This window comes from Morone saxatilis, unplaced genomic scaffold (genome assembly GCF_004916995.1).
Source record: "Morone saxatilis isolate NCDOM2014 unplaced genomic scaffold, NCSU_SB_2.0 Contig16, whole genome shotgun sequence".
Classification (NCBI taxonomy): domain Eukaryota; kingdom Metazoa; phylum Chordata; class Actinopteri; family Moronidae; genus Morone; species Morone saxatilis.
The window spans coordinates 18,433,024-18,444,374 of record NW_023339718.1 but is presented as its reverse complement, the minus strand read 5'-3'; the positions used below and the strand labels follow the sequence as shown (position 1 = coordinate 18,444,374).

At 40.0% G+C, this 11,351-nt stretch overlaps 2 protein-coding genes across 2 annotated transcripts in view; one reads left to right on the top strand and one right to left on the bottom strand.

The window, feature by feature from the left end:
* LOC118325739 (phospholipid-transporting ATPase ID-like) overlaps window positions 1–11,351 on the bottom strand; it is a 204,037-nt gene that overhangs the window by 156,909 nt on the left and 35,777 nt on the right. The gene's annotated exons all lie outside the window — the stretch shown is intronic.
* LOC118325743 (calcium/calmodulin-dependent protein kinase type II subunit beta-like) overlaps window positions 1–11,351 on the top strand; it is a gene marked incomplete in the record, with an annotated part of 68,785 nt that overhangs the window by 29,533 nt on the left and 27,901 nt on the right. Inside the window, 7 exon segments of the mRNA XM_035658533.1 lie at window positions 42–114; window positions 3,734–3,836; window positions 5,267–5,350; window positions 5,513–5,607; window positions 6,491–6,613; window positions 6,785–6,868; window positions 8,872–8,914. Coding sequence (XP_035514426.1) covers window positions 42–114; window positions 3,734–3,836; window positions 5,267–5,350; window positions 5,513–5,607; window positions 6,491–6,613; window positions 6,785–6,868; window positions 8,872–8,914 — 605 coding nt within the window.

Here is an 11,351-nt window from a genome sequence, read left to right as displayed (position 1 = left end):
TGTGCTCAGACTAACCTGCTCCCCCTGCTGTTTGCGTGCAGTCATTGCATCCAGCAGATCCTGGAAGCGGTGCTTCACTGCCATCAAATGGGTGTGGTGCACCGGGACCTGAAGGTGAGTGATGGGGATTACCTTGCTGTCCTTGAGAGTGTGCTTATATATTTGTGTGGGTGTGTTATTTGTGTAATCTGTTTAAGTCTGATAAGTAAATGAGAAACTGTCTGTAATGTTTGTGGACATAATGTCACTTGCAAAACCTCAGGACTTAGAGAGGGTTTTGAGTCATGTCATTACCCCTGAATTCTGATAAATACAATTGCACTCTTTGTAACCTTACAGTTTAGGCCTATACAATGGTTGGTTGTACAGTTAGAAAGCCATTTAGAGTCAGGCCAAAGTGCGTTTCCCCACTCAGAGCTAGACCAGACCCACTCAGAGCTAGACCAGTCCCAACAACTTTGTCAAATACCCCCCCCCCCCCCGACCTTTCTCTGGCTCTGGCTTGCCATACACAGCTCATACCTCCAGCTCAATGCAGTCAACTTCTTTTCCTGTTATTTAAACACCACTTCCCCCTGTCTGTTGAGATTTCAAGCATGACATTGACACTGGTCAAGCGCGCACAAGACCAGTGCCGCCGCTCTGTAACCTTTTCGGAACAGGATCTTATCATTGCACAGCTGACCATCCAAGATGGCCCTGGAGAATACTTAATCTGACCTCTGGTCAGAGAAAAATGTTAACTATTGATTATGAGACACTTTTTCAATTGCCTTTATAGATCACTTAATGACCCGCAGTGCTTCAAATGTGACAGCTCATTTTCTGTATACTGCCATCAACTGACTTGTAATGTTGTGACATTTGTTTATATCTGATGACTGACTGGTAGAGCAGGTGCTAATTTTGAACCTGTTCCAAGTTTCTTAGAACTGTGGGATTGCTTAATAGATGTATTTTGTAAACTTGATTCATATTAAGTTTTGCTCAAGGATTTTTTCTGAGCTTGAAATGCATTTTCAGTAATATTGTACACAAAGCAGTTGTTTAATGTGATTGCTAACTGTGAAGGAACTAAGCTGAAGTTTTGCTTCGGTTTGTAAGTGTTTAAATTTGGCTTAATACTGTGCTCATGGAAACATTACTTCAAACAAAGCAGCACCTCAAATATGAGCTTTGTGTGAATCAGTCAGTGTCTAAACAGATAGATGTTTCCAGTCCTCTTGCTGTCATGTTATGAACCTAGTCGTGTATTTGTATGTGCATGCTTGTATGTCGCATCTTGCTGTGCATGGTGCGCTTTGTCAGGCAGACCTCTTCTATGCAAATGTCAGTCCCAGCATTCCAGCAAAGGCGTGTTGTGTTCATCAGAACTGTTGTGGCTATTTCTTTATTTAGCCGACACACCTATCTGGTTTCACACCCAAGCATCGGAGAGCATTTCATGCAATAGGTCATAGTGTGATGACTGAGGACAGCCTGGGTGACAAGATCCCTCAAATTAGGAATTGGGTTATGGTATATGAGATGACAACACAGTAAGCAGATTTGTTTGTGTGCCAATCCCCCACCACCAAATTGTGCTATATTGTTCACACTGTTGTGAAGTTAAAAGTATACTGTCTTTCAGTCTATTGGTCACTGTTTTTTTTTCAAAGGCAGCATTTTTAGTTTGACATAAGTAATGGATCAAATGAAATTCCGTTAATAGATCATATTATATATGTCATATAGGAAAAGTGCCTTTTTAATGGACGACTACATCTCAGCTACATTCTCAAGGGGAATTAGTCAGGAATGTCACAGCAGCTCCAGATCCTCTGCTGACAGATATATAAAATGGAAGAGAGAAAGATGGGAATCATTCCATTTGAAACACCCACTCATGAACTGCTCTCAAATACAGCCTTTTCGATCTTCTGTATACCCTCCCTCTCCCTTTCAACCAAACTAGTTGCTAGCCACCAATGTGCTCAGCTGTGTGTATATGTGTATGTGTGTGCTAAAGAGATAGAGAGGGAAGGAGAGCTTATGTCAAAAAGTGATGGCGATTGCTGCTGTTATGCCTGTAATGTGGCCTGGATGTTTTGCAATGCATTTATGCACCTTTTGATGGAAGCACATGCTTCATCAGAATTTCCACCCACATCCGTTTTCACGGATTAGCTTACTGCTGCAGTGTTGGCAAGTTTTAACTCCCTCGTTCACAAAAGAGTGAAGCCTAACCAAGTGGTAGAGCTGAGAGAATATGATGACACGAGGTAGGCACAGCTCCTTAGGATTACTGGTTCGCTCTCTCACAGTCTCTCTCTCTTGCTTATTTCCTTCTCTTTTACTTAAGGGCTCAAAGACTGTAAAAGCACACTCTTAAGTATCTGCACTTTAAATACACAGTATGCCTCTAAACAAATTAGCTGAGTGCAGCGGGCAGAGGGTGCAAAGACTCACACTTCTGCAATGCAGGGGAGGCAGTGACAGAAATGCAGCCTAAATATAATGTCCCCATTCTCCCCGTGTTGTAAGTTTGCGCTTTCGTTGTTTACAGTAGCGCATATCAGGAAACAACGACACAAGCTAATTGGAAGAGAAGAAAGACTTCTATAAGTGACATTAAAGAGACTAAATTTAGTCCCTAAATGACAAGAGAAACCGTCGTATGAGTAATTTTACACAGCAGGCTTCTGTTCCGTGAATAGAAGCCCTCAGTAATATGCACATTAGTGTAACTGCATGGCTATTAAAGAACCACATCTGTCAGACATTTGGTAAGCAGGTGTTACTGTTGACATTGAGTTTAGCCAAAACAAGGTTGTAGTACATTAAAACTGCACTTCGTGATCACCAAACACAAACCAGGATGGCAGATGATAACCCGGGTTGGGAGTTTCAGTTATATAACAATTTCTTGGAGGTAAAGCTCCTCTAAAGGCAGAAATCAATTAACTGGTACTGTAGTATCAGGCTTATAGTGGAAAAACTAGTTTTGTCAAGCTTAGTCTAACACTCAGTTAACTAACAGACTTGACATGCTAAGATATACAGGTTACCTTGTTAGCCTAGCTGACCTCTCAAACTCTAAGTAGTCATACTAACTCATAGTTGATGATTTTCCAGCGTCGTGAATACAATGAATGAAATGAGTGTTTTATATTTTGTATTGATTTTTCCCATCTCAGTGCTTTATTTATCATTCAAGATTGCCAGTTTCTCTTAGAGTGGCAATGATTAAGTGAGATTGAGAGAGATATAGAGAGACAAAGTGAGAAGGAGCAGGGGCCAGTGGGGATAGCATCCCATTATTAGAACCCTCTTCTGACAGAGAATAATGAGGCTGACTGCATTATCTGGGCCACAGAGATGGAGCCCATAGACCACAGCACACCACATGAGGCTATGACAAAAAAGCACTGCAGACCGATTGGGTTGTGTGTACACGTAAGGCTATGCAATAAAGGTTATTCACCTTTCCTCTGCTGAAATGTGGACTGACTTTTATTGTATAGTCTTTATATGTCCACGCAAGTTATTCAAATGACATTTATATCTGTGTGTTTCTGTGTTCTGTGTGTGCTACATACAGTGTTGATAAGAATGTACTGTTTGAACCCTATTTTGTGCATGCATAGCTATCTACCTGCAGCTCTTCCCCCACTAAAGCAGTGTATGTTTTGTACCCCCGTCCTTCATTTCAAAATGTTTGGTAACCTTATTTATCTCCTCTTTCCCACTTTAGCCAGAGAACCTTCTCCTAGCAAGCAAATGTAAGAATGCCGCAGTGAAGCTGGCTGACTTTGGCCTAGCCATTGAGGTGCAGGGGGATCAGCAGGCCTGGTTTGGTACGTACTACGGCTATAGGAGTTAATCATATCTCTATTTTATATGTATCTATCTAAAGTTATAAAAGAGCTCGTTATGACTACAGCAATAGAACAAGGTTTAGTTACTGTGATGGAAAACTTTGAAAAAGATGAAACAGTCGTACTCAAACAAAATTTAAGAACAAGATTTGACTTGAACAGCAGAATTTATTGAGGCTCGGCCAACGAGAATAAGATCAGCAATACATGTGAAGCGCAGTGCAATGCCAACCCAACTCTGAAGGTAACCTCCTGTCGAGGGATATTTAACATAAACCTAGACCCACAGGATCTGCTAGTGTCCCAAATATGGTCATAATTTGCATAGCTAAATATATGCGAAGATCGACTTGGATAGTGGTTCAGAACAAGCTTTAATCCTACCTACGCTATCCTAAGTCACGCTGAATGACCAGTTGTCTTTTAGATTTATCTCTCAACCGTGGTCTTCTGTAACAAAGTAGAAGTTACAATATGTTGGGTGCTCAGTTTTCAATCTTATCAGCTGCTCTGCATAGTCTAGTCAGACAAACTAGCTGTGACCTTTAAGTTTGTAGACAACTTCACAGTGGGAGCACTATACCATTTCAGTCTAATTTAAAAAACTGAATTGCTTCACAGTTACTGTCAGTGGTAAGGACTGCAATGGTGAACAGCTTTGTGGTTGCCTAAGAATGATTTTTTATGAAAAATGCTTGGTAAAGGAATATAGATCTAAGGATAAAAAACAGTGATATAAGAAGGTTCAGCTGACAGAGAGAGAGACTTAAGCTATTAGACAATACCTCTCCCTAAAATTTATTCTTGTGGTCATGCAAGATTAATTGTAAAGATGTACATGCCAGATTATCAACACTTAGTTCATATGTTAACTAACATAGATGGTACTACCAAGATTATATTGTGCTGACACTAGAGTTGTTTGATAAATGGTGAATGGTCTGGTACCATAAATTAACCTGCATTTATTACTATCCCCATCATTATTGCTAATGTTATTTTTTTTATTAGGGATGTCAAACTCATGATTATAATGGTGCACAGTACTACAAGTTTCTGTTCAGAAATGGAGATTACTTAGCAAAGAGTGAGTGGGGTGAACCTGTCACAGATTAGCACTGTTCAGCTACACTTCCACATCTCACCTGGCTCTCTACTACAAACTTCTGTACCCTTCAGCAGTGGTGTCTATGGCTCTCCTCAATGAGAGATTTGCCAGTCGTTCACAGTCAACTGATCTTAAAGCCTAAAATCTGTCTTTAAGATCTCAGTCTACTGTGTGGATGAATCCGTTTTAGTTTATCAAAGATTATCTTGCTTTCTATACAAGCCAATCCAAGGATAGCAGATACACAATCTGTTGCCTTGAGCATGTTAATCAATGGTTTATGTGTGTGTTTTTACTGCAGGATTTGCTGGCACACCGGGGTACCTGTCCCCTGAGGTTTTGAGGAAGGAGGCCTATGGCAAACCTGTGGACATCTGGGCCTGCGGTGAGTTGTACAGAGAGACACACACACTCATTCACACACTTTACACACATATGGCATTTCCTAGATGATTATACACAAAAAACAGAAACACACTGACTAATTAGGCATTTTCTCTGTGTATGTATATGTGTTTGTCCATATGTGTTTCTGTGTGTGTCTCAGGGGTGATCCTCTACATCCTGCTGGTGGGCTACCCTCCTTTCTGGGATGAGGACCAGCACAAGCTGTACCAGCAGATCAAGGCTGGGGCTTACGATGTGAGTCTCCTCTCCTCTCCTGCTCTCTTATTTCTCCCCTCCTCTCCTCTCCTCCCACTGCCCTCGTTTCTATTTGGCAGCGGTTACGTAATTCAGTCACCTCATTCATATTTCAGGGGGTGCAAGAGAGGGAGCCTCACCTTAGATCACATTTAAGTCCATGCCAAATTGAGAGAGAGAGCCTGTCTGAGTCTCTGGCAGGGATTCTGGGCTCAGAGGACTCAGACATCCATATTTATGCCTAAACACAACAGGACCTGATGGATTTAGAATTTTAGAAAAGTTTGTTGTGCTTGGACTGGCCTCCTGCCAAAAAACACCTACATGGGGCCACAGTGGCTGAAGGTACATGTAATTGGGTTAAAAAAATCTTTTTTTCAAGCTATAATATGCAATATCTGTTTATGTGGTGAAAAATGTCACACAAACAATGTACCATATCTCCTAATGACATATTGCATTTTTATATGTAGATAAATATTCTTCAGATTTGTAGACTTGTAGTGGTATTTGAAAATGTTGTTTTCTGAAGTGGTTTGGACACAATTTCACTGAATAAGGGCTGGTACTAACAACCACTTTCATTATTAATTAATCTGCTTATTATTTTTACAATTAATCTTATGTCTGTGAAAAGTAAAAGAAAAATGTGAAAAATGCTCAAGCGTTCGCCCAAGCGTTCGCCTTCAAATAAGTGTTTGTCCAAGGCTAAAAGGTATTCAATTTACAATGATATAATACAGAAAAAAAGCACAAAATTCGTACATACATGGAGCTGAAACCAGTGAATGTTTGGTATGTTTCCTTGAAAAATGATTAATTGATTATCAAAATAATTGCTGCTTAATTCTCTGTCTATCAACTGTTCTGTTTGTGCCTTTAGTTCCCTTCCCCAGAGTGGGACACAGTCACCCCAGAGGCCAAAAACCTGATCAACCAGATGCTGACTATCAACCCAGCCAAAAGGATCACTGCTCAGGAGGCCCTCAAGCACCCATGGGTCTGCGTAAGTGTCCCCTACATGAAACAGACAACATATTTTCCACACAATCTTTACACTTACTGCACGCCTAGAAAGACAAACAAGTGATTAGATCACAGCAAACACAAACACATTGAATAATCCTGTTCATTCTCCTCTTCCTCCTGCTCTTCCTTGTCTTCTTCTTTCACCCAGCAACGGTCCACAGTGGCGTCTATGATGCACAGACAGGAGACCGTGGAGTGCCTGAAGAAATTCAATGCCAGAAGGAAACTCAAGGTTTGTTTGCATGCTCACTCTCTCCCACATCATCATCTTCTGCTCTAATGAGCCCTTGTACATTTCAGGGATACCATAGTATTACCAAGTGGTATTTGCACTTTTCCTGTAATGTTTGTGAGCTATAAATTTAAGATGGTGTAAAGTTTTAAATGTGTTTAATGGAGCTCATGTAATATTATTGCTTTTTCTCCTGACTCTGGCACTAGGGTTATATGAAAAGGCAGTTTAGATCCGGACTTATCCTACATGCATAGTTTTCCCTTCTACTCTGATTTATTGCTGACATTTTGTGCGAATACAACAGCTTAGCCACTGGAGCATCTCACTGTTACCCTGCTGCTTTTGGTTAGTCTTGGCATGGCTGAAATACCGGCACATGGGGAACTGGAAGCAGAAATACAGGTGGCTGCAGGAAAATGTTAGACCATTCAACCAGAATGCCATCAGTGTGAACCAATTGTCTCTTTTCACATTTAGAAAGAAATGGACACTGGCAAGGTTAGACATTCAGCTACATAAACAGAAACAAAAAAAAAGGTCACAACAACACTTAAAATTCACAGACAGTGAATCAGTTAATTCGGTATTGTTATATGTGCTAAACATTATAAAAAAAAATCATCTAGAATATTTGTACGTTCATTATATGTATTCCCAAACTTATTTGGACTCACAAAAGTGAGTGTGACAAAAGTAGTTCAGTCAGCCAACTCACGTTTGAAATGTTTATTACAGCAGTATAGCATATTTAGATTTTGGCGTCTAGGCTCCGAGACCCAGACGCCAAAATCGCATACTCCCCACTATCTCTAATGATAAACATATCTGCGGGGAAATGCGCAAATACTTAACCCCCAGTCTGAGCCTACAGGTGGATCTGGGTGGTGGTGGGGCTTACAGCGCAGCAGGCAGCAAATACTACAGAGCACAGCAGCAATACGGATGCAGGGCAACAGCAGACATGACAGAGCAGAGGGAGAGTAGTAAATTCGTACCAGTTTAAATAGACGCCAGATTAAAGGAGCGCTTGGTTAGTGATTATTGATTGAGGCATGTCATGTGTGTATATCTACACAGAGAGAGTTGACTGCCTGAACTAGCTCGCAGGCTTCGCTCCATTACATTTGCAGATTTTGAATTTTGCAGATTGACATAAAACAATGTAAAGGTTTTTACTAGAGCTGCTTTAACAGTTTAGTCAGACTGTGGGGCATCATCTCTAGCACAAACAAATACAAGGAAGTATCTACTATTGCGAAAAAAAGGCTCCCACATACTATGTATTAGTTTTTTTCGTGCAGCATTACAGCTCGATAAAGGTGCCGCCTTTGCTATGGTTAAGACAGAAGCATCTTGGTTTAGCTATTCAGATATGAAATATATTATATATATCAACCTCCGCAGCTCTTAAATACTGTGGTCTATTTGCAATTCAGTAGTATTTTTATAGCCCTATAAAAAGTTATCAGCTCCAGTTGTAAATGATGTCTCCAGAGAAAACAGTGTCAAGATTAGCTGCTTTACTCCTCTCTCTCTCTCTCGCTCGCTCGCTATCTCTCTCTCTCTCTCTCTCTCTCTCTCTGTCTCTCTCTCTCTGTCTCAATTTTTCTGTGTAATTTCTTGCTTCGTTTTATTTGTGGTTACATCTTTTATGGGAAGCAGTGATGGCTCATAAAGGGTCTTTGTTACCATGTAGTCCACAATCCACATTTCAGAGTGTATCTGCCAATCAGATGTTGTTTATGTGCTATTTAAATGCAAATTTAATTGTTTCACCTGCTGTGACTGTGTGTCAGGATCTTTCCCAGGAAAGCCCTGTCTTGTTTTGTTAGAAGAGCAAATTTAAAAGCTTCAGTCACCTGGATATTGGTTGAATCACTCCTGTGGTACATAATGTGCACCAGGCAGTGGCACAGTGAGTGTTCATTTGTATAGAAATGTCTAAATTATTATGTTACTGTAATGTTACTGTAAAAGCATCTTCTTTGTTTTCCTTGAAGGGGGCCATTCTTACTACCATGCTGGTTTCTCGAAATTTCTCTGGTAAGTGTCTCCTGGACATAATTCTTGTATCCCCCATTGCTCTAAATCTACCATTCATATCAGTGAACCAACATTAGTTGATATGCAGCTTTGGAACTCACTAAATGTAGGAATTTTCTTGTCTGCATGACACTTGTGTTGCTATATGCTATACTAAGGGAGACCAAAATATGTGTTTATATAAGCAGGTCTGTAACAGTGAGTTTGGTTTTGAGAAACATGGCACCATTTTGGAGGACTTTGTGGTTCTTAAAAGTAACTTCACCCAAAACCTGACTTATCCAGTGTAACTGGCTGATTACTGCCTTTTTTCTTTGTGAAGAAATAAACTACAAACCTTTTGCAGGACTTCATTATTGGACACTCAGAAGTTCAATTTTCTGAGGAGGATCAAAAGCAGAAAAAGAAATTAGAACCTCAAACTTTTCCTTTTCATGTTCTTTGGGCTGACCCAATGCTTCGAAGCGTCGACCATTGCCATGGTAATCGACATTGACAATATTGTTTATTTTAATTATGTACAATGGACCACATTATTAACAAGCCTCCTCAACACACAACTCACCTGCTGGAAAACGGAATCGCAGGGTGCCCGGATTCCCTTACCTGGTAGAGCTGGCATCCCATGTACAAAGGCTGAGCCCCTGCTGCAGCAGCACAGGGTTCAAATCCGACTTGTGTCCCTTTGCTGCGTGTCATCCCCTTTCTCTTTCTCCCCCTTTCCTGCCCACAACACTGCACAGTGATAGACATTTTGAAAAATACTAAGCCAATCTTATATTATCTCTTATAATGTTCTTGAGTCATTCTCAGTGAAGCTTTGAAGCCCAGAAAATTGTATTTTGGACAGCCCAAGATGTTCTATTCTGCCAAAATGGTGACATGTGCCATGTAAACACAAGTAACAGTAAAGATTCAGTAACAGACCTATTTGTCTTCCTTGACCGAAGACAGAGCATGCTGTCAAAAGCAAAATCACATTTTCATTTCATCTCAGTACAACTTCAGTGTTTCCATTTTTGTTTCGTTTTTTTCTAATTACAGAGCGGTTTCTTCTTGAAGAACATAATTTACAAAACAGCTGTTAAATAAAGTCACATGTTTTTAGACAAAATGTTAATTTTAGTTTTCATATAGTTCAGTTAGAGGGCAGTTTAGATTCACAACCCAAAAGATTTATCGTTCACAGTACACCATCTAAAGAGCAAGGAACAGAAAGAAAACAGATTTGCCTTTTGCTCTGAGTGTCCTTCAGTTCAATACGTAAGACCAGGAGACGTGTTTTGATAATATGGGGAAACACTGAATTTGATCAGCAAGCTGTGGATGTGTTTCTGTCTGTGTACTTGTCTTTGTATTTGTGTATATATCTGTAATATATGACACTTTCTTGAAGGTGTAATGTTGATTTTAAATCTTCGCTATAATCAAAATATAACATTTTGTGCATCTGTACCTCCCACTTCTTGAGGCTGCCTCAGAGACAATTTACAAATAACGTTCTTCAGTCCGGAATTGTACTTTTCCTAATTTATTATATAGACAGTAAGAACCAAAAATTCCTCAACAAAAAAGATTTATCAGTTTCATTTTAGCACTGTTGTGGTCAGTGAAATAAGAGCTCATTCCCAATGAAATATTTTTCCATGTAGCAACAAGAACACAGAGTCATATGTATGGAAGAACCTTTAAGTGCAGCCAGGCTTGGATGAAGCTAATCTGTAAGCTTCACATGACTGACTGACATTCAGCTTGAAAGTGATGGTAATGGATTGTTGTTGAACGTAAGGGCTTTCTTTTAATGATATAAAAACCACTGAGTCTGTGTCCATGTACTGTGTGTGTGTGTGTTTTGAATATATAGATGTGAGTGATGTTTGTGTGTGTCCAAGCATGATGCTTCAGGAAACATGACACTGCAGCCACTCTGACACTGTAAGCTTTACAATGGGAAATGGTCTGAGCATCCACTAAACACCCACTGCTGTTTAACTCCCACACACACACTGGCTGTGTCACCGCTCTTGAACACTCCTTCCACTTTTTAGGAAGCAGTACTCCATTATAAGTGTGAGATCATTCGGTGAATGAGTCAGAGAGAGGATAAGAAATAACTAAGACCTACAAAATAAGAGACTGACCTTCAGTAAAAGATAGCCATGCCACATCACATCAGTGCATAAGCCATCATCAGTGCTTTATGTAACGGGTTACTATATTCTCATCATATATTATGAATCATGCATTATACAGATCAGTGTATCACTGTCCCTGTGCGGGCATTTCTTTTACCCTCCACATCTTTATGTAATGTCTTGTAGTATTCATACCATATAAGATTATTCAAGCTGAAGCTGCCATTATGTTACTTTGATTACAGCATATTGAATTGAAAGATAGGACTGCATTGCCCGTTGTAAATATGTTGTTATTAGGG